The sequence below is a fragment of the Myripristis murdjan genome, chromosome 4, assembly GCF_902150065.1.
Source record: "Myripristis murdjan chromosome 4, fMyrMur1.1, whole genome shotgun sequence".
Lineage (NCBI taxonomy): Eukaryota > Metazoa > Chordata > Actinopteri > Holocentriformes > Holocentridae > Myripristis > Myripristis murdjan.
Window position 1 is genome coordinate 10795008 of NC_043983.1, and position 24526 is coordinate 10819533.

Below are 24526 nucleotides of genomic sequence, written 5' to 3' on the forward strand. Positions count from 1 at the left end.
TGCCCTAGACTTGTAACTTCTGTTTTTTTTGTTTTTTCTTTTAACTTTGGTCAGTTTCCAGTCGGAACAGCAGGACAGAGGTCAAAGGGTCACTTGGTATTTTTGGGTGGATCTGTGCGTCTGCAAAATCCTCTGGACTCTGCTGTGGATCTGCTCCCAGTGGGTGGGACTGCGCGGACTGGACTGGAACCTGAAGAACACACACCACAAGAAGAGACGGTGTGTTACAAAACCTGAAAAAAACAACAACCCTCAAACAATTTTAACATTCTTGACACCTGAAACAACTGAGAGCAAGATAAAGTGAAAGGATTTTGACAGGATAAGGATAATCTTGCATGCACACAACTGAAATGCAGTCGTTCTCTGATATTCTGGCAGGTATTATTTTTGTCCACTAGTCTGTGCTGCACGCTAAGGAAAGATGGAGGAGCCGATGCAAAGCTCAAAGTACATTGATTTGACACACGCTTTTTGTATACTGTGTATAAAAAAAAACGACCAGAGATTGGAAAATAAAGGACAGCGCTTTCTACACCTAAAAATTGATTTTGATTTTGCCTCCCTTATATTCGACCCTGTGTGCAAACTTAAAAAAAGTAATTTCACCATTGATAGACCCAACTATGTGTTTGAACCAGAGGCATAAATGTCCTTCATCAATACAATATAAATGCATTCTGTCTGCAAAATGGCCACAGGCACTTATGAAATAAAACATGGCAATGAAAGACAGACAGAAGTAAACAGTAATAAATTCCAGTATTGCCTCTCATCCACATCTATTTGTTGGGAGTGGAGGGTTGATGACTGACTGACTGATGCCCTGGCTTGGTTTGCAGTCTGAGAATGGAAGCTTTTCATCTGAAATCAGATAAATTCACTTCCTGCTTCAAAAAGTCATCAAGGACAAATCATCCAGAGACATGAATAGACTGAGACTTCAGGGTGTAAGGGGCAAAAGTTTCCAGTGGCATCTGTCGTTTGCTTTTTCCATCAAAGATTTGTGGTAAAACGTGCCCCTCTCCCTGTCGGAGGGAATCTAATAACGCCCGCTCTAATCTCCCACCCTGCAACTCCTGTCGCGTTTTCAATTGAGAGAGAAGTATCATTCATTTCCTACAATTTACTTTCCAGTTTAAAATTGTCTATTGATTTTAATGTTTACTTATGGACTGAGAAGAGGGGAAGGGAGGGTAGAACAAACAAACAAAATGGAACATCGGTCCCGTCGGTGTGTGCAACTCACAGCTGCTGCGATCGATGACAAGGTCTCTCAGAATGTATTAAAGCGTGCGTTGGGTCAAATGCATCAGGGCTCAGGCTGAAACACAAATCAATACCATTTTCCTCTTTGTTTTCCCTTCTCTCTCCCTCCTTTCTAAGTAATGAACAAACATGACAAGACATCAGCTCCCGTAATTTGAGAGGTGGAGGGGAATTCATCCTGCCTGTCGAGTGTGATCAAAATTAAAGATTAGAGGCGTATGAATACACGCACATGCGCGCATACGCACACACACATAAAACCCCGTTGCAGTGTATGGCTAACATCTCAAGAAAGAGCCATATTTGTCAATACCATATAATTGGAAACTCACACAGGGGCGCTTTTTTTACTGCACCAATCCCTTCAAGATCTTTTGAGCAAACAGAAATGATTTACACAGACGGATCAGGACAAATTCAAGGTAAATTCCACAAAAAAGGATTTTGTTTTCTCATGCTGCGTGTAGAGAGAGTCTGCTGTTTCTGTGGCCAGAGAAGCCAAACTGTAATGTTGATCCTCAGAGTTCATCACCGCTGAACATCTGCTGACACTTCGAGGGGACCACAAGTTACTAACAGACACTTTTGCACCCTATTATTTGACTTGTTGTGGAATGACACAACTGAAAATGAGAGCAAAACAAAGAATTTACTGACACAGGCCAGAAGCAAAAAACAAAACAAACAAACAAACAAAAAAAAAAATAAAATAAAATAAAAGTACTGAAAATGTGAATAACCGTGTAAATCCTCGTTTTATATGAGCACCAACATCCCATTATCAGCTAGCACATCCATTTGTCTAGATAAGGTTCGCTGAAATTCACATTTATGACCTGCCTGGTACAATGATAGCTTTCTCTGGCCACTGAGCAGCTCCATTTGAGCAGCTGGGTGTCAAGTGCCTTGCTAAATGTTGAGCTGATTGGGGGTTAAGTGCCCTAACTTGTTCGGGGTTATTAAGGTGGGATGAAGATTTTCCCAGCCAGTCTGATGATTTCAGCTGGCTGCTTTTAGGCCTCAAGTCCACTTCTCTGACTTTCAGGCTAGTCTCACTCCTTACAGGATGTTCATCCTCCAATACAACTGATACAAGATTTAACCAAACTCAACAGCAATATGACAAACAAGGGGGACAAATCCTTTTTGGAAAATGTTTGTCTTTTCACACAGACAAACTCAACTTGACTGACACCAGACCTAATACACCACAGTGTTGGCAGAGCTCCCCCGGGCTGCTTTCACATTGTCCTTCTCCTGCAAGTTTTTTTCCTCAATTGAGGACCTTTTTTTGTGTTTTTTAAGAGGCAATTATTTGGCAGGGAAGAAAAAAGGGTCCAGGGTTCCCTTACTCACTGGGAAACCAAATTCAATGACATTTAAATGTTGTTTTGTGATATTCAGGCTGGAAAAATGGGCATGTTATGGGGGTAAAAGATGACACTGGCCAAAACTAGACATCGCAGAATGCTAATGTTGAACCCATGAGCTTTGTTAAGTCAAGAAATCAAGGTGAAATCATAATCATAATGTCAAAGCAAACCTCTCTCACAGGGTTTATTCTACGACAGAGAGTGGTCCAGATGGCTGGGGCGTATTGACAAATTAGAGCGGTAGATTTAATAATAATAATAAAAAAAACTTTACAAGTACTTTAGAGGGCATCCTTTCATTTTCAAAACTGTTCGAGGCCATGGTTTATTTTTCTCAAATCCACAAACTTTCAAGGATTGATTGAATAAGAGATTGTGAAAGTAACCAAACATTACCTTTCTCTGAGGGAAGATTTGCTGAGAATCTGAGGGCCTCTGGAGCTCGATGCACTCAGGGTGAACTGAGAGGAGTCAGCACCTCTCCCAGGCGTCCTGATCTGGACTTCACGTCTGGACGGTGTCTCTGGAGACGAGCGGCCCCTCACAGCACCTGAACCAAACTGGAAAACGTCAGAGGGCAACTGAGTTTAAGGTCAGTGGAGGCTGAATTCAGGCCATGAGTGTACTGCTGCATCCAGATACTCTGGCTAGATTCCTTGGCTTGAGACTCACTCTAGCGGTTCTCGGTCTGTAGCTCCCCAGGACAGAGGAATCTAGGATGACAAGAGGGTAAAGGGTGTTAAAGTAACAGGAATATTGGGAGTAGCTGCGATGCTTCTGTTTCCTTTGAAATACTGAATATTGTTTATTCGTTGAACATAAACAGATGTGAAAGAAGCTGCATTTTGACACTTTATCTGTAGGTTATACTGAGTAAAGGTGACAGAAACACAACTTAACACAGTGCCAAATACAGATCTGTGTATACTTGCTGTGGCTAAGTACTGTTTGACAATTTACACTCTGCTCTAATGTGGGCGCATAAAGATTAAAGAAATAACTGCAGCCTAGGAAACCCATCAGCAGCGATGACAACAACTCAGAACAAGACTGTCTGTGGTGAACAAGCAGCTGAGAAAATATGAGGATTTAGAAGCTGTTTGATCGGTCATAGGTGCAGAGATCCCCTGACAAGCACAGCGAGCCGAGTGTCAAAACAATTAATTCTGAAGAGCTGACCACATGATGTTAGTGCAGAAATGTAAACAGAGGAAAAGAACTAGGAGAGGAAAAGGAGGCGTTTATCCACAAGGCACCACAAGCACTAGTGTGATATTTTAGTACAACTGCAGATGGTCACGCATGGGAATGTGCACGATGCAGAGTCCCAAAACAGTGCAGCGCTCTGTTTTTTCATCAAGCCTGTCCTTTTGTCCATACAAACCTGCCAAAATTAATTTCTGTAGAAATTACCGAGAGTGAGAGAACTTTCTACAGAAATTAATTTCATATGTATGAATGTGTACCTGTGAGTAATGAAACTTACCCATATGATCAGCTGTGAAGCTGGCAGAGTGACTGTGACGCATGCTGCCAGTCATGGGAGAGGAAAGATGCTGAGAGCAGGGAGTTTCCATCACAGAGACACTACTGCAACTAGAGACCTAATGTAACACACATAACAAAGACGAATTATGATCTGCTGTCAATAAACAATGCCAGAGACACCACACCTTCTAGTCTGAATTCTTTTGTCGGTGCAATGAAAAATGCACAGCATGGTCATACTGGCACTCGGGCCTTCACCAGTGGGCAGGTTTGCATTTTTTTCCCATTTAAATGTCAGATTCAGTCTGTGCTACACACCTAAATAGATTTCATAACTGGGACAGCACATTGTTTTTTTGTTGTTTTTTTTTTTACCTCATTTTGCAACATGAATAGAAACCCCATCTGCCACATCAATCAGTTGCACAATCTAGCAAACTAAAATAAAAAATACCCAAACAAACAAAAAATTGAGCTTTCGTTGTTGTCATTTTGCTAAGTGAAAGAATAAATGGCACGCATTCCTCACACTCACGTCACTTCAATCAGACTGTAGCAGGGTAATGGAGAAGTTACCCACTAGGACACACTCATCATCTCACTGTCCTGTCTCCATTTGTTCGTCATTGCAGCCCTGATCATTTCAGCTAGAGGATCACAAAAAAGCTGAGGGAAAAAGAAAACAAAACTTGGATGGTGGGATAACGGCTAATGGCTGTCTCAAATGACATGCTGCTCACGTTAGCCATAGCCTCTCTCCACACACAAACCAAGAGTTGAGGCTCTCAAACATGCAGTGATAATGCATTCAGCGTGGGGCCGAGCTACTTCATTAGGTATCTATTTGTTAATTGCAGCTTGACTCTTAATTACCAGGGTTAATTGTAGCCAGGGGATTCCCCGGGGAAAACTATAGTGGAAAAACATGCTCTGCTCTTTAACAAAACGCCCTGTATTCTCCTAAATGCCATTCATGTGTATCACAAAAACAACAAACAACTCAATCCCTAATCATTTCTTTTAATAACAGCATCCTGGCGGATTTTGATATTCAAACCTCAGGATTAGATTTGATGTGAATGAAAAATCAGAGAGAAACGCAGCCTGAAAGAGGAGGGAGGGGCACAGAAAGAGAGGCCTGCTGTTCTCCTCCATCTATATTCCCCAAGGCTCCGTGATCAGAAAAGCACTCCTTTTTATATGCAAATCCCTCATATCAGTGATACGCCCATAATTAAAGCGTTAATAAACAAGTGTGCACCGGGCTAAATACTGGACTTGCTGATACTGTGGGGCAGCAAAGGCCCACTGTGATGATGATAAGGCATATTACAATCATGAGTGATGCAAAGGAAAAAACAGTGACGTTAAATCACATTAAAGCTTCCTCTGAAGAAAGGCAGCATTGTTCTTTAACTATGCCCTCAAAATAAAGTGATATCAAGCTTGCGACATACAAACTACAACACGATAAAGAGAGGCGGGGTCAGTTTAGCGGTAACAACACTAGAGTATTTTGAATAGAACGAATCCTCACTGAGAAGCCTATAGCTTGTGAGCTTAGGCGCACATAAACAGGCAGGGCTAAGTGAGAAAAATATGTTAGCAGGGCACACACACACACACACACACACAGCACTCTTCGATTCCATCCAAACCATATATTTTTAGATCAACTGTGAACCATATCTTGACAGCTATCTTGTATTTTTGCCTCTGCTGTCAACACCCCGCGAAATGGTGAGAGCCAATAACTAATTCTAACTGGCATAGTAGAGGACTGGCAGCACCACTCATGAGTTTGCTGTATTTAAGTATAAGCCGTGAACGGTATCTGTGGTGCGAATCGTGAAACACCATGTCCTCTTGCCAGTGACACAAGCCCACAAGGGATGAATGACAATCCAATTCAGGAGGCCAGTAATTTTATGCACCCTGTCCACTGCACAGGTGTATTGCTGGAACAAGACATACCATCATATCACTGCTTGGGATATATAAACTTCAGTTTGGAGAAATCTATCTAATGCTACCAACCAAGAAGGGCGGCTGGCTCTCCGTCTCTTTCCTGAAGCGGTGAGGCCCCAGCTGGAGATGGCTGAGCCTCTGCCTGGCGTCCTCTGAAAGCTGGCACATCCTGCGGTGGGTGTAAGGTGACAGGGCTCGTGTCCTGGAGGCAACTGTGGGCTGCTGGTAGCCGCAGTCCACAGAAAATCCAGGACCCGCCTGCTGCCTTTCCTTCTTGTTTCTCCCGGAACCTCGGTTGGACAGAGACGAGGGAGGGGGTCTGGATGTCGATGACCATGCAGAGTTCGTTTTTCTAGCCTCAGCGTTTTGTTTCTGCTTCCCATTTCTCAAGGAACTACAGTTCCCACCATCCCTCGTGGAATACTGCTGGATGGGTGGAGACTGATTTAGTGGTTCGGACGATGATGATGGTTTGGCTGGGGTCCGTCCAGGCGATGATAGAGACGGCATCACTGGAGAGAGACAGCGAGGCTTGGAGGGGGTAGGGAAGTGGGGGGTTAAAAGGTAGGGGAGAGATGTTGTTTCAGTATTTCAGACTGGATTTGCATCAGATGCTGTGGTAAGGATCCACTGTGAGGCACAAACAGATGCAATGCATAGCTTTTGCCTCAGCAGTGTCCACATTTCTCTGCAGACTGCAAAGTTATTCCTTTACAGATGCATCGCCCATTTTAGCTATTAAACCAACTGCTCTTGGTCTCTATACAGACTTGCTCTCCCTTGATGAAACTATTAAACCATTAGCTAAATCATTCAGGTTAAGTGTTACAACAACAACAGCTCTCTCAGTCCGCAGTGCCATGGAGACCACCTCTGCAGAATGACTTCAATAACTCTAATGGCTGCTAACATCATTCTCAGATGCAATATCCCACTTCCTGCGGGCAATGCCGACCAGGGATAAATAAGTTAAGAAAAAATGTTAATTGCGTTTGATGGCCATCTCCAGTCTAATATGATAAAGAGGTATTACCTGGCTGTAAAACAAAGATAATCTAAATGCTAATTAGGGACATCACAGAACATTAAAACTCATTTTTTAAGAGAAACGGAATAATAAATAAATCCTGATTGAGGTTGCCATTTCAGAGTGGTCTGATTTAATGGAATTAAGCAAAGTAAGCCCCCCTCCCCCTATTTCCTTCACCTCGTCCATCTGTTCCTGGCTGTTGGAGAGCCACTGAGACTCAGTCACTTTTCCTGTCTGCAACTGCATGGTGAGGGATTGTCTGGTGTGATTAGTTGCTCTTGCCACTGTTGGTATTGTGTGATAAAGTGGCCTGTCCTTGAGACAACAAAGCCTGGGCTCCATGTACCTTATTAAACAAGAAAAACTAACCTTGCCTAAAATGCACACAAGCAAATAATGTTGGGAGCAAAAAATGCTAGAGAGAACGCCACTGTGGCAAGTTGACAGTGATGATCTTTTACAAAGAGGAAAACAGGCATGGATTGGGGAAAAGCAGGACTGACAACAGTGGAAACACAATTGACAGCTCTCTATTAGAGATAAGATAGAAAGAGAGAGCAGAGGGTTTGAAAACAGGAAGAGGGAGGAAGAGGGTAATACTTTGCTGGGGGACTGAATGTATATTCACCACTACAGTTATAGAGGTTTGTGGCAGTTGCTATCATTCTAAATCTCTATTAAAACAGGACATAGTTTGTCGGCTGGGCAGGCAGGCTGTCAGGGAAATGCCTACGCTGAGGAGCCATTAGGAGGGATAGAATGGAGAAATTCTAGTGTCTGACAGCCACAGCGGTGCTCTGATCCAGACAACCCCTTAAGGGGCAAGGAGAACATACTGACAATCTGCCTCAGTATCAATGACACCCTATTTAACCAAATAGCTTTGCTTAGGTTACTGCACCTGGAAAATATATGGTGCTGTTTTTGGCACAACACGCCAACCACTGTGTGGTGGATCATATGCTACTAACAGGACTGTCTGTGAAGGATTTTACCTCTTTCTTTTTTTTTCTTTTTTAACCACGATTTCTCATGCATCTCTGTACGGGAGCCCTACATAACACAAATCCTGAAGTGATCATGCAAGGAAAGAGAAGGGGACAGAGGGAGACATCGACAGAATACAAGAAACCCACATTCTTTTAAATAAGAAGCGGTGATTTTATGCAGCTGGCCACTGGTTACCCTTTAAATCCAAAAGGACATAGTGGAGGAGAGAGATGCAGGTAAGCCTGAGCCGGGGCAGAGAATGTGAAAACCCAACTGACTGACTGACTTGTGGTTCGATGACAAAAATTGTATGAAATCCCAGCTAGCAGGAGCAGTGAGAGGAGCCTGGCTATCAGCATCACAGATCTGTCTCCCCATAATTACATTCACAAGGAGAGAACAGATACCCTTGAAACACTACAGGGATGGATAGATAGATGCAGTAGCCATGGCAACAATAGAAGGTAGGTCTATATGGTGGAAACAGACAAAACTGATAGAGAGTGATGCTACTCATTAGAGCGGTCTGGAAATGATTCTCCACTGTTGCAGCCATGGTCACTTTCCCAGTGATGCTGAGTGTTTAGCTTTGATGTGATCAAATTTGGCATCAATTTGAACAGGCAGACAGGACGATAATGATACTGTACGTCTGACTTCTGAGGGACATGTCGGTGTATATTAACATTGCGAATTTTGACCAAGATTATGATGACTCTGAAAATCCATGAGGACACGTCAAGTGAAGTTTATAAACAGTAATAATAAACATACTAATGATAATAAACCTATAACAGGTTTGTCCTTGACAGAGCAACAGCGGACGCGTGAGATGTAATGTAAGGACACACTTACAGGTGAGGTGGGCCGGCTGTCTTCCCCATCGCTCTCCTCAATGACAGATGCAGTCGCAAACTCCACTTTGGGGGAGATTCCCTAGAGGGAGAGGGACAATAGGAACAAGCACAACACCTTTAACAGGGAGATGGAGACAAGCATAGATAACAGTGCTGCTCGGAAGACCCATTTACAATGACAATTCTACAATCTATACCACACTTGAGAAAAACAAATCGGAGAGAAGACAAAGGCTGGAGTGATGTTTAAATAATACGGCAACGTGGAGAGAGACATCTAAATTGCTTTGCAGACCTTGAACACAAACACGTAAAAAGCAAACAGTGAAGGGGATAGTGTTTAAAGACATTTAAATGATATGTCTGCGACTGTATGTGCACTTCAGAAGACAAGGAAAGGATGCAGAAGGAGGGTCTGGCAGAGGGACGAGGTAGACAGAGAGAGATGATTTAAGGAGAGGAGGAAATGGAACAAAGGCAATATTAGAGGAAGGGAATGGAAATGGAAGAGGTGCTCAGATTTGTTTCTCTCTCGATAACTGAGTTGGAAAAGACAGTTAAATTCACTCCTTAAGGAAAATACTAATACTTTGCCTTTTTCGAGGTCAGGAGAACTGCTTTAGACTTCGTTATCATAGCAGTGTACCTGTCTGTCATGTGGACCGGCACCGGCACAAAAACCTTTCAGCTTGGACGGGGATTCACTTTTACAGGAAGCTAGAGTTGAGTCCAGTGTGTAATATAACCAATCAAGCTGGATCACATAATGAGCACTGCTGTGGACTATTTATGACGAGGGAAGGAAGAAGCGTTAAAGGTGTAGAATTGAGGGTGGATTGAAGTAAGGATCACATAGACTCAACTGACAGAAAATGTTGAATAAAGTCAGTCCGACCATAAGAACCATGTAGGCTCAACCATCAAATGCCATGGCGGTTCCAAATTTTTATTCAGCTGACTCCTCACTTATATTAAATTTTGCATGGTACACCTTTAAGTTAACACTTTATTTGTATGGTCCAATGTTGATGTTCCACTATCAGGTGACAAAAAGCAGATGCTGAATAAAGTGTCACTTGCCCATTCGGTGAATCTCTACAGGCCACACCCATAACCAGACCCTACATCCAACATTAAACCTAGCCCAGGCATTTAATATTCACAGAATACTTTCACATCATTTCAAATGTAAACTGAAACTCTTCAGACTTTATGACACATTATCGACTCTTAATAGGAAGCTGAAAATCCAAATCTAGTTGATCAGTGTCAGTCAGTTCATGAATGCATTTCACTGAGGAACCTGGTCCATCTGCACAGTTTTATCCAGTATTTGCTATAAACAAGCATCAGCCACCCTTCAGAGCAGTCCGGCACTCTGTTGGAAAGCAGCTGGGTAGCAGCGTGCCTGTAGTCAAGAATTACTTCAAACTGGAGAGTGAGAGCAGTCAGACAGCTAATTGTACTGTTGACAATTCAAGTGTTTCCAGGGGTTATAGCAGTCGTGCTCACTGCAGTGCTAATTAAATCAGGCACTTAAAACATCACCATCCAAAGTAATATGAGAAGTTGGCAAATGATCATGAGAGATCACTTTGTTTTAATCATCAGATTTATGAACAGTAACTACGGTGTCCCCTGATAGTGGTTTCCTCCCAAATTTTACATAATACTTCAAAGGTCCGTAGTTGCACATATCCTTCAAATTTTGTATTGGTGGACCATTGCAATTGATGCTGAAATCTGATTGGATGATGATAGTCATGTTTTTTTGGTGCATGACTACATAGTGACATCATGTAGTCATGATCCATAGATAGCGTTTGGCCTTGTGCAAAGGTGGAGTGTGCAAAATTTCAAGTGAATCAGAGTCACTGCAAATGATTCATAGCCATTAAAAGTTATGACTGCTACCCACTGTCAGTACACCACATAAATACTGCAGGTTGACTCAGAGTCACTACCTACACATGTCCACCAAATGTGGTTACAACAGCACAACGCAGCCATGAAGTACAGCGGATTTTCTAAAATAAATCCTGCCCATAACATTTGGTCAAACTTTGGCAGCCAATTATACTTTCTTTTTTTTTTTTATCATTATTATTATTATTATTATACTTTTTACTGGGTGGAAAATAATGGAAATAGCAGTTTGGGAAGGACTGGATCAACTTTATATGAGGAGAGGTAAAAAAAAAACTGTTTTTTTCAACAGAGTAAGTGCATGCTAATACGCAGAATAAATTCTAAATGGGTCAAGAAAATTTAGGGGAAAAAGTTTCTCAGAGTTATGGGTCTGACGTTATAGGCCAAAATGTAGTTCTGATTGCTATAGCACCACCTTCTGGCAAACAGGGCCTATTTTTCCTGACTTGTGCATGAGACTTTGAAGCCATGTGCTAAGTTTAGTTGTTGTAGCTCTTATAGTTTCTGAGTTGCAGATAGTTTAAGGGCATACAAATAATGAAAAGAATAATCTGAACAAAATCAACAGAGTTCTTGTGCTGCATGCTTGGACCCCAAAAAACAAGAGAGGATATCTATTGAATTTACTGCACTGAATGACCTGCCCCTCCTGGCATCTGGTGATGTGGTTGTACTGTTAATGCTTTATTGCTTGAAAGACATGACAAAATTTAGATTCTCCACAATCATATGGAGTTCAGACATCTGCTGAAACCGTTTATCTAATATGGGGTGTGTTTGATGCAATGACTGACAGAGGAGTATCGTTGAGGCTCAGCGGTCGCTCAGCACTACGTTACACGTTGCTCTGATTGGCTGTAGGTCCATCAAAGTTCGTCCAGAGGCATTTAGGTCTGTGTTGATAACATCCACTGACTGTGTGTGATAATGCCCCATGGAAATCAAAAATGAACTGACAGGTTCCAGACTAGCTGGCATTTGGTTTGGTGATGCCAGGGTTACGTTTGAAGACACACTGAAAAGACTTGAGCTTTACCTTAAAAAACACTTAAACTATTTATAAAAAAAAAAAAAATCAAATTGGTACTTGGTCTGAGCAGATACAGCAGTATTGGGGTAAGAAAATGTCCAACACATCCCAACTTCTCATCTGACTGAAATACTTCTCTTCGGCTATCTCATGAGGAAGGATTCTTGATCAGTAATCCGGCCACACTTGCTGGTATGAATGAAATCTGTAGCACCTGTAACTGGAAAGAGGCGCAAGAGGGGCAACTGAAGAGGGAACCTACAGGGAAGGAGTGGGACCTCTTCATCAGTATCTCTCTCTCTGGAGCTCCTGCTCTCGAGCCCAGTCTGGGTCCAGGGTACAAGAAATCTCTGGTGCTGTCCTCCACTGTGGCGAGGATCTCACCCTCTGAAACCATAAACAGTCATACGCAGAGAGACACACACACAGCTATTTTCGCAATGTTTTGACTGGATAAAGTAAAAGTAGAACGTGCCCATATGGCATCATCAGAAAGCGTACCTGGAGGCACCAGCTGAATCAGCTCAAAAGATGTGGTGTCAGCTAAGAGGGACGAAAGCACAAATACACTGTGAGCTAATGATCAGTATCACTACTAATAGCCTATAAGCTTACATTGCAAATGATTCAGAGCTAAGTGATGAGGAAGCAAATCCCAGGAGGCCATTTACCATCTAGCAGGTCAGCCACGTCAGCAGGGTCAACAACGCCTGGGAAAGTCTGGTACAACAGGAGGAGCAGAGACAAAGCAAATCAATGCCTATAACAAGATGAGATAGACAGCCTGATTTCTGTTGTTCTCTGTGTGTGTTACAGTCTTCAGATAAAGGAAGAAGCCACTTTCCATCTCCCCTCCCTGCATAGCTACTACTGCCGAAGTGCCCTTGAGCGGGACAAACACCCAGCTGCTATTGAGGAGCTTCTCAGTCACCCACAGTAATGCCTGCGGTCCATCACGGCACCTTGCATGTGTGATTACGTATAGAGGTCATGAACTTATGCATAAGACTTCAAATAGTACGAATTAAAGACAAAATAGACACAGAAATGGGGAATTTGTGAATATTAATTAATTATCATTATCATATCATCATCTAAATAAGAAAATCTGTGATTTAATATCTCAAAAGGCAATGATATGGACGATATCAAATTTACAGTTAGGGTTAACCTAAGACTGTGATTTTTCTGTTCTGATCATAAAATATTTTGTGAAGTTACTGCATTTTCTACATGCAACTGTATACTATTTTTCTGTTTTTTGAAAAAGGCTCAATTTTTCACTGTTGTTACACTTAAGATATTCTTGAAGCATTGTGTTGAAGCATAACCTCAGTGGGCACTTTATGAGATCCACCTGTACAGTCTAATGCAGTTCAATGCAGCAGCTCTGCTATAAATTCTACCTTTTAACAAAGTTTATAATGTTCAGTTTTTGTTGACATGGCTGAGAATGTGTAAATTTAATTCTGTGTTTATTATTGAGCTTGTGGTTTGCAGAGGTCTCGTCCTGGACTACCTTATATTGAGAGGAGCTTCTAATTTTTTGTCCTCCCTATTTATATAAATTAGGGGGGACAGAATAGTGGAAACACCTCTAAATAAAATGCAGTCCAGTACAACAGCAGCACTAACCATGAGCTCAAAGCCAAACGTATAATTGAATTAACACCTCTATTACAACAAAAACAAAACCTGAGCATTACAGCCATCATAAAAGTAAACTTTATGGCACAACAGTTGGATTGGATTATATTAGATTGTGCAGATGGACCTAATAAAGTGTCCGCTGAGTGTAGGTTGCAGCAAAATGTTAGATTTTTTTTTTTTTTTTTTTTATGCACCCTAAGACAGTGATTGCACACTGTATTTTCTATGTCCATTAGGTATTATTATGCTGTTTTTTGAAGAGTGCTTAATTTTCACTGTTGCAACACTTAAAATTTTCAAGTAAGTGTGAGCCCACAGTCAGATCTCATATCATAACACTATGGAGATATTTGGCATAAATATAAAAGAATCACATTTTATCCATATTGTGCAGCCCTGAAATTAATGTTTTGCAGGAAAATAGTTTTTGGCAGGAAGCAGCTTGAGGAATAGGGTGCAAATTCTATGCTCCCTATTATAGCTGGTAAAAGCATCCTTTTTACCCTCGCACCATCTGAAGTAAATGACCGCAGCTTGTGGCACATAATGCTGAGACACACTGGTGTTGTTCTCACCTTGACAAAGACCATTTTGTGGTGGAAGAGCAGGGGAAGACGGGCGGCACACAGGGAGTCTTCCTGTGCTGGCCCATGATGCTCACACTGAGGTAGACGTCCTCCCGCCGGGCCAGCAGCACGCCCGGACAGCTCACCTGCAACAACAACCCTGTCACTGTGGGCTTTTACCTCACCTGTGACCTGAGGGCTGTGCAAGGTCTATTCTTTAAACACAATGCTTAGCACAGTCGTTGGTAGTGAAACTTGCTCAGTATATCTAAGTTAGGCTAATATGCTAGGATGTTTCGTTAGCAAAACACAATTTCTGCGTTTATCAAGAATGTCACGTTAGGAAAAGTTTGCTAAGGAGAAAGATTTGAGGAGGAAAATGCGAGCTCGCTAGCAACAAACTACCTCACATTTCCCAAGAGCAAAGAGTAAAGCGCCACAGAGACGCACTCACAGCCTGTATGTCCAGGTAGACGGTGCATTTCACACGTTTCGGATTCACTTTAGGAGTGAAAAGTTTCTTCTTCACCGGGGCCATTCCTCCCATTTTCAAACTTGGTTGTCATAGCAAAGACAACAGGAAGAGAGGCAGACAGGGCGGATGTCGAGTCACGTGACCAGGAGGTGGCTACCGTGCACGCGCGAGAGAAGGGGAAGGCGCGCCTGCCCGCACGCACGCACACGCACGCGCGCATGCACATAAACACCACGCAAACAAGTAAACACACGAGTAAAAGTATAACATTTGAATTAGATTCAGCACTTTATTTCATTCAGTCTATGAAAACGAACTGAAATCCACATAACCACCCTTAGCTGCAACATTCTCATATTCATTCAAACAGCACATTCACAATAAATAAAACAAAGTAACACTGATGACTTTTCATACAGCTGGACTGACTATCAAAATGTTTGTTTTTTTTTTTATACAAGTAACTTTTACATATCTTAAGCTTCAGTCTCAGTATTGCTATATGGGTACAATATGATGCTCAAGTATTTAACAGCAATATCAACAAAGATAATGAGACCAACGGAGTCATAAATAAGGTGAAAGCAAATGTGCATGCATTTATTTACAACTATATAAACAAGTTACTCGGGGTCAAAGCACAAGGCAACATGTAGGCTAGTGTAGGATGGAGAGAGTGCGTCTTGGTAGAAAAACAAGCTGTTGAGTGAAGGCCTCGAGTGGAGCTTAGACGGGTTTGAGAGTCTGCCTGCCCTTCACATTCTATTTTATACTTTTTATAGCCACCAAACAATAACACTTGACCAACTTGCTCTGATTATAAGCCCGTGAATACCAGCCACTTCTCTGTTATAAGTCTGTGAAATGCGAAAATAAGTCTTTATAGCCGAGGAGATGTGGGGCTTCTGGAGGCAATGAAGTGTGAAGGATCCTCCTGTTACAGTGCTCTGTGTTTCATACAGGTTGTCTCTCTGTCTGTCTGTCTGTCTGTCGGTCTAGTGCCTGACGCCGTGGCTCTTCCTCTCCCTGTCTGTTGTGTCTCTGTCAACCTCGATGTCCTTTCTGCCCCCGCTGCCTGTCTGGGAGGACACCTCAGGACTGGACACATAAACAAACAAACACGATTTAGACGATCAAACAGTACCATGATGTTCAGCAAAAAAATGAGTTCATTCACGAAAATAAACTATGAAATGCATTTAACTGAAAAGACATCATATTAAGGCTTGAGTATATAACCTGATATTATTTGTGGTGTTGATTCCTCAGCTGCTTTACCTTTGAATGTGAGTTGGTCTGTCGTCCTTGATCAGGTTGTTGAGTTTGTAGTAATCCAGGAAGGTTCTAGCCACATTTCTGCCCAGCTTCATGTCTGAGGACGGGGAGTTAAGGCTCATTGTCTTGTTTGGATGAGCTACAGGACAATAATGTCTCCTAAAATGATTTAGAAATACAGCAAAGTAAACTAAAGTATCCAACACTTGCCTGAGACCAACAAAGAAGGTGGACGCCTCATAGGCAGTTCAGAGATTTAGACTTTTCATTATCTCGTGGTGTATATATTTGCATGACACATTCAAACCACTAAATCTCCACTTGGATGCTGCACACGTATGAAATAAACGGATACAACAAGGCCTTACAATATCCGCTCTGTCATCAGCGACACACCCAGTGAGGTGCGGTAAATCACCGGGAACCAGCGGCTGGAGAAATGGGCTGTGTAAATCCTCAAGGTATAACACACTGTGTTCTGCGCTAAGTGAGGCTAAATCAACTGCATTTCAGTCTCGTCAGCCAAATGCATGATGCTGGCATGAATCAAACAGTAGCAATTACTTACTGCTGAGGCCTTATTTAAATTCACAGGTGAATGCACACATCATCCCTCACCCGATTCCCCCCTCACTGCATTAGGGGCAATATCAATAACTCCACCACTTTTATAAAAGAGTTGAGCCTCTACGAGTGCTGTTGCTATGCCTGTGATCATTAGGCCACCGGGGCAAGTAATGATGACAATCTCATTCACATAATGAAGAAGTGGAGAACCACAGACGACCAACAATGTTCCCAATCACTGTGAGTTAGCACTTACAGATAAGGAGGGACAATGCCACTAAGTGTGAGTGAAATTCATCTAGTTGCTGAGGCGCGAGTCGACAAACACCCATCTATATTTGTCTGCCAATCCATCCATCTGCCCTTCTAAACACCTATCCATCCATCCATCCATCCATGCATCCGTATTCCATCACAAAAAAAAACATAGTGGTTTCCTCGTCTCAGGGCATTAATGTTTAGAGAAGCCAGGTCCATTCTTCACCAGGCTAAAGCCAATGATGGAGCAACACAGAGACATAATCTGTCACTTTCCCCTGTCATTACCTTGTTGATACTCAGATACAGCCTGTCACCCGCTGGACTGTCTGTCTGTCACAACCCTGTGATTGAAACAACTGGCCTACAGAGGGAGGCAAAAAAAACCCGGAAAGACGATGATTCATTCGGTTTTTATTTTTTTCCAATTTATTCCGATGATCAAAAAATGACCCACACCACATAAATCCTGGTTGCTATAAAGGGCGAAAAGCTATTGTCCAAAGCCGTTAACTTTTAAACCATCCATTCTTGGTTTGAATGGGCTGTCTGGGTGTAGGCTTGAGCCTCTGTAGTTTGTCATGACCTGAACAGCACAAACACGCACACATACACACCAACAACACATACACACAAGGGTATTGCCTGTAAGTTAGGCCTGTGAATATGCAAGCTAGTCCCTCTGTTGCCGGTCTGTCACCTTGGCCTGCAAGAGTGCGTTTTTGCGTGTGTGTTCAAGTGTCTCTATGGGTCTTCATTCTTCACCCAGCAGGCTGATGGCAACTCTCTCCACATGACTCCAGAGTCTATGTTTACACCCCATCTGGCTGCAACTCCCGCATCAGGCCAGAGCTGTTCTGAGTGCGTGTGTGTGTGTGTGTGTGTGTGTGTGTGTGTGTGTGTGTGTGTCTGTTTGTGTATGGGCCTCTCAGTCTGCCTCATTAGCTGATAACATTGATTAGGCTAAGACAAAGCCACAGACGAACAAACTCAAGCTATGTGGGTCTGTTTGTTGCCTTTGTGCTTCTATTCATACACAATGTCGGACCTGACAACTACATGAGGGGAAATGAGGAAGGTCAAATGCTGCCACAAGCAACTCTATTAAGGAGTTGACCCACAATGACCAACTCGCATAAATGCTGCTTACAAAAATGCACTTACATACACACTGGCATATGCATATGCACACAAACATATATACATACAATCCTGTACCTGTACACATGCGCAACCCAGCTGCATACCCATATACGAATACACACACATACACACCATCTCTCTCTCCGTCTCTATCCTTGTATCCTTGACGTCTTCGTTCTGACCTCAGGAAAGTTTTTGGTGTTTTCCTCTTTCTCTTTGATCAACAGAGCACGGTGCCAGCCCTGAGCTCTTTGGCCAGGCACGCTCAGTGACAGAAATAGCTCCCGGACCCCACCGTGCGCAGATGGCCTCTCAGCTTGGCTTGTCACGACTCACCGTCTATTACAGGGAGTTTTGTGATGGACGGGCAGCTTCTGAAGGAGAACTTCATCCGCGGGACGAATGGTCAGAGACGCAGAGGATGCCCCGACTGGCGCTTTCTGGACAGGTGCCAGGGGAAACCATAGGGGCTGGAACAAGGCTGCTGCTGCAGCAGGAAGTGATGTGTGTGTGAGCCAGGAAACAGTCAGGGCTGTAGCTCGGATTACAGTGGTGGGTGGTAGTGGCAAGATTCACAAAAACATCAGCTGCTTCAGTCCACATCTATCCTGCCAGGCGAGGATAGGCAGCTTGCTCTGAGTCACCAGATTACACAACACTTTGAGATTCTGATAATATATTTTATACTGCATCTTCACTGCTTTTCAAAACATTATCATTATCACTGAGCTGTGCATATCCAGCTCTTGAGAGGTTAAAGGGTGCCTGTGCTGGCTTCACACTGCATTTCAGAGGATGCTGCAGCCTGTCTGCCTGTCACTGAGGTGCGTGAGCTGTGATCTTTAACATCTCGGTACACACACTGGGTCTTGTCTAATCAATAGCAGGTCTTTGTCGCGGTTCAAGGGCATGCTAGCATAGAGGCTGATGAGAGATGGGACAAATGAGACAACAGGGAAATGGACATCATGATTTGTTTACCACAGCTGTTTACTGTCGACACGGCATTTAGTGGCTTTCACCGTCATGTCCCTCGTGCCTGGCGCTGGCAGACAGACAGACAAGGTGACGAACAGCCAGACAACAAGGCCCCCAATGATAAAATGGACAAGACACGGGGAGAATGTTGTCCAGATCGGATGGGAGTTAACGAAAAGACAAGCAAGGGGACTGGAGCCATCAATACTGCCCACTGACAGGTCCTGTCACCGTGGTGACACATAGAAAGCTAATTAGCAATGCTAATTAACAGGCTGGTCAACAACAGCAATGCAGAAAGGGACTTTTTTGTCCCTAATACGAACCCACCAAACTTAAAGGCCTCACATCCCTTTGCCCAAAGGGACAAACAGGGGCTGATTCAGATCACTGACAAGAGGAACTGTCAATAAGGCAAGCTCTGGAACTTGAGTAGAAAAACAAAATAAATGTAAAAGGCAACAGAGGCCAGCTTTATCTATCAGGATCAGATTCACTTTTCATATAAACTGTGCTGCTCTGAAAAGGCATAATAGACAGGCCATGTTTTGTGTCCATATGATTAAAGCTTGAAAAAGGTATGAAAAAAACAAAAAAGACTTTGCTCCAACTTTGCTCTAGTGGCTGGAACCAAACCAGACATGTTGAACGATTTTGCTCTTAGGCAGCAGCTGTACTGGCACAGAGCACTGGACACCACAGAAACAGACACACACAGGCCATGTCTCTCTTTCCTTGGTATCATTACAGAGTTAATCCTTTTTGTATTATAACTTTACCAACCTCTTGACAACAGACACAGCTCAATATAATAAAGATGACATGGATGCTATGATGACAAGTCACAAAAATACAATAGATGGTAAGATTTGCACCACTAAAGATCTGCACAGGGTGCTACAAGTGGGTGCTGTGTTTCTCATTGAGTATCAATGGCCATATTATCACCACACATAACTGCCACTACAACACCCCTGTAAGAGTGCATGTGTACAATTGGTGCATCTCTGTGTGAGTACTCATGTGGGCACACCTGTCTGAGTATAGCTACAGTTTTGGTGCAGTCAACTGTGCATGTCTGTGTGTGTGTGTGTGTGTGTGTGTGTGTGTGTGTGTGTGTATGCTTGCGTGCCTGCACATGTGCACACCTATCCATTTGTGCATGTCTGTGTGATATGATGTGTATGATGTGTGGTACTGGAGCATATTTGCCTCCAGGCTAAGTCATTTGCATACTTGTCACAGGCTGTCCATTGGGTGTCAGGATCAGTGATGCGTACTGTGTTCCATTGGCAGCTCTGGTACTCATACACGCCCTGATGGAGTCCCGCTGTTACGGCGTGGTGTGTGTCTGGGTGTCACTGCCTTGTCAGACACATATCACACAGATGAACGGAAAATGTCTACAAGAATGTGTGCGTACGTGTATGTGTGTGAGTGCATAGAAGTCTGTTATGAATAAAGTCAAAGGCAGTTGCATCAGCCATCAGTCCATGCTGTATCAACGCATCTCTCAACTAGCTGACATCACACGAGCCTGCTGGCTAGAACCGATAGTGTTGGACTTGACAGTAGATATGGATCCATGTGAGCGGAAGCCTTTGAAGGGGAGACCCGGGCTTCAGAGGCCTCCACCTGGCTGCCTGCACCTCTGAAGGAAAGCAGGGCATTTACATGGATCAAATGGGGAGGAAAATGGAATTGCCTCAGAAGGCAACACGAGTCAGAAGTTTGAAAATCTGCACTTGTTCACTGTGACAGAGGAAAAGGGCAACAGCCACCCCACATCCAAATGCAGGAAAACCGGAGCAAAATTGTCCAATCAAAGGCCATGGGGAAAAGTTAGAGACTGAGTTGCTTTCAATGAAGTTTTTGAATAGAGTGAAAAGTCTTCAAAGTCACAGTGAGTGCTCTCTTTTACTCTCTCCCCCACACAAAAATGCACACACACACACACTTACAAGCAGATACACACACACACACACACACACACACACACACACACACGGTGGAAAGCACCAAGCTGGGTTTTGAACAAGGTCCCAGATTCTCTCAACCTTGATCCGGTCCACTCTCAGCCTCTAACCCATAATGGTGCTTTAACTTCACAAAGCTGGACAGGAAGGCCCATCAAAAAAGATGCACTTGGATGATGAAAATAGAACAACCTGGAGAAAAATAGCAACCATTAATGTTTAATTACCTGAAGGTGAGGAATGTCATTGAGACTTGAATTTATTTTCTTGCTGCAAAGTTTATGCACTGCATCGAAGCACACGCTACCGGGCCCATGCACAGCTGGAAACACAAAAGTGCAGGAAAACACACACACACACATACACACACACACAAATGCACAGGGTCACACGCACAAACACACATAGGTGTTAAATGATTAGAGGACAGAGGGAAGACAGAAACAGGACAGAGGTTGTTCCAGCTGTTTCAGAGAAGATGATTCTCAGCTTGACTAGATGATATAATGGGCTTTTATGTTCTGGGTGAAGGATGAAAGGAGAAGAAAGGACAGAGGAGAGGAGAGGAGAGAGGAGGAGAGGAGGTGGGGAGGTGATAGAAGGGGAATGGAAAGGCGAGAGGACAGAAGACCCACACATGCACACACTTACACACATGTACACTGCATTACACTCCTTTTTGAGCACCTCCACACTGTGACAAAAGACTAGGCTGTGAGAAAGGTTAAGATTTCAATTTTGGTGGCTACAAGTCACAGCAGTGAGGAGGGAGAGTCAGGAGAGGGGAGAGGGGGTAGGGGGAGGTATGTGTGGAGGCGGGTTTGATTCAGAGGCCCAGGTTATTATTTATTTGTCATGTATTAGTTTAGGGTTTTGTGTGTGTGTGTATGTGTGTGTGTGTGTGCGTGCGTCAGGTGGGAAAGGTGGGGGTGTTGAGATGCTAAAGGTCTCTGTTGATGATTTGCACGCTCCATCGAGCTGACTGCTGGGGCGTAAAAAGCGACATGGTCGGTTCCTTCAACCTGCCTGACCCCAATCTCCACTCTACACTTGGTCCCTGAGCTGAACGCCCACCATGTGGAGCCCCTTCCTCCTCCTCCTCCTCCTCCCTCCAACAACCCTCTCGCCTCCCCCCACCCGACATATACACAAACATACACAGAGACTCCACAAAAACAAAAAGAAGGTCAAGCAAGTCCTCCCACAACAACAGAGTTCTGTCCCAATCTGACCTTCAGAAGAAATGTCTCCCGCCCATACACACTGTGACACACAGACACACACGGGTACACACACACACACGCACACACACACAGAGCACCGAGGCACAGAGAAAAACCCGGCTTCTCCCATCTTATCTTGTCTTTCAATCCTCAAAAGTAAACACTGGGAATTTGTTGTGTGCTGTTTGTTTAGCATCGTGGCCCAGACACCTGTCTCCTCAATGTAAGGCTATCTATTTGTTTGTGGCTGTGGTGGGCATGCTGTGCGCATGCATATGCCCGCATTTCCATTCTCGCCGCTCAGCTCTGTGATGTATGGAAGTGAAGACTTGACATGTCTGTATGAGGAGAAATGAAGTGATGGTTGCGGGAAATGAAGTGAGGGCGAAGCAGAGAGAACAACAGTAGGGGTTAGGACTCTTATTCTTCCTCTGTCACATACACACACACATCCACATACTCAAAAAAGCTATATGTGTATTCTGTATGTGAAATTGCTGATGTCCTTTTTCATAGAAAAATAAAAAAAAAATATTATTATATAATAATATAATTATTACCCCCAAAAGGCCTCATAGTTCCAGGAATACACAGTGGAAGGGTTTTACATAGCACAGCTATCAAAAGTACATTCCAAAACCTGACCAGAAAGATTTCCTTTCAGTGATCAATGTCCAAGATTAGATTAAATGTCCCTAATTTTAAACGTGAGTATGCAGAGCTTACTCAATGCATAGCCACGTCTGTGCCGGCTCTTGGCACTAGAGGGCACTAAGGCTATGTGTGTAACCTCCCTGCCCTAAACCTGAGGAATGTGTGTACAGGAATACGTACTTTTCATATGTAGGGTTCTTATCTCTCTCTCCCTCTAAATCTCTCCTCCCCCCTCTTCTCACTCACTCTATTGGAGGGATCCGAGCGGCGTCGGCCTGCTCTCAGGAGCTCTTCAGCCTTGAGAAGGTCAGCTGAAGGAAAACTTCTCTATTAAGGCCCTATTAAGGCCCCTGTGACCTTGAGTTCCTGTGTGGTGCGTTTGAGTGTGGGCACATGTATGTGTCCGTCCATGTGGGCGGTCAACAGATTTGTGTTTTGTTCCGGTGTTTACTGCAATAAAAGCCTCACATGAACACGCACAACGCCACACACGCCGACACACGCCCCTTTTCTCCTCTCTCCTTTGTAAATGAAATCAATGGATGCAGCTATCACATCCCTGTTCTGTCACCGCGCATCTGTCAGAACAAGGAGCAACAAAAGAGCAACATGGTTCTCTTGTGGCTACGCATGACCTGACACATCTCCACACACACACACACACACACACACACACACACACAAACACACACAAATGATAAAATAATGACTCCTTCAATGATTAGGAGATCGATAGGCCACTGACTTGGCAGGAGATTCAATGAGAGGTAGTTATTGGAGGGATAGCGTGTGTGTGTGTGTGTGTGTGTGTGTGTGTGTGTGTGTGTGAAATAAAAGAAAGGAGAAAATGAGAGACACTCCGATACACACTGGGTACACAATGGGACATTATTGCTGTTCTCCACACTCATTACTGACCCTTGCCTGGACACACTTATGTACACACACACACACACACACATACACACACGCGCGCACACATACACGCGCACACAGGTCACACAGGTGTTGATGGATACATGTCTCTTCAGTGTAAGGTACAGGAGCGGTGCTGCCAGCTGTCATGTAGCTGTAGAAGGACACCTCCAGAGTGTAGCAGTAGGACGTGTCGTCAAGGAGACCACCCAGGAACCGCCTGCCGGTGCCAGCCTTCACCACATCCCGGTTGAAGGACGTGTTGGACTAGAGGAGTGCATAGAAAAACAAGGACATGTGAGGCATCAGGGTAGACGAGCAGTTACAGAGTTGGCATTTCAACAAGAAGACTCAGGTTCAAGCCCTCATGCCACTAAGCAGCCACCCTGTTGAAGTGTTTTTGAACGAGGCACTGGAAAGAAAAAAGAGAATTTCCCTATAGGGATCATTCACCCAGATATAACTCGCTCACACACAGATACTGCAATCAAAAGACTTATTTTCAGACTCAAGCAGTGGCAGGGCAAGGTTTCCCAATGAAATGTCTCAGTATAAAAAGCTTTACAAAATCCTTAATCCTGGCTGACATACAGATTTTCAAAAAGGCATGTAATTTGCTATAAACTAAAAAAAAAAAAAAAAAAAAAAAAACACTTGTCCCCAGTTTGCATATCGCTTTACTTAAAAAATAACAGTGTGCCCTTCTTTAATGCTGTATTGTTGTTCCCTACATTGGAGGATGGACCCATCGCTGCCACCATTAGAGGAGTGACAAACTGACTTATATCGCAGCATCTGCTTTTTATATGGTTATTATTACATACTTAAAATTAAGAGTCAGGAGGAGAGATGGGGGTTAACGTGCAGCAAAGATTCCCAGGATGGATTTGAACCCAGGACACCAGAGCCACA

At 43.5% G+C, this 24526-nt stretch overlaps 2 protein-coding genes across 2 annotated transcripts in view; both read right to left on the minus strand.

The window, feature by feature from the left end:
* Positions 1-31: 31 nt before the first annotated feature.
* Positions 32-14702, minus strand: spata6 (spermatogenesis associated 6). The gene is given in 12 exon segments (XM_030050324.1): positions 32-190; positions 3039-3202; positions 3315-3355; positions 4129-4246; positions 6168-6629; positions 8974-9054; positions 12197-12321; positions 12436-12477; positions 12606-12654; positions 14160-14191; positions 14194-14296; positions 14605-14702. Coding segments are annotated over 12 exon segments (1419 nt in total). The 5' UTR covers positions 14698-14702; the 3' UTR covers positions 32-81.
* A 213-nt stretch (positions 14703-14915) lies between these two features.
* agbl4 (AGBL carboxypeptidase 4) overlaps positions 14916-24526 on the minus strand; it is a 285510-nt gene continuing 275899 nt past the window's right edge. The window contains exons 11-13 of the mRNA XM_030048927.1: positions 23719-23881; positions 15904-15997; positions 14916-15723 (exon numbers count right to left, since the gene is read on the minus strand). Coding sequence (XP_029904787.1) covers positions 15621-15723; positions 15904-15997; positions 23719-23881 — 360 coding nt within the window. The 3' untranslated portion in view covers positions 14916-15620. The remainder of the gene's footprint in view (positions 15724-15903; positions 15998-23718; positions 23882-24526) is intronic.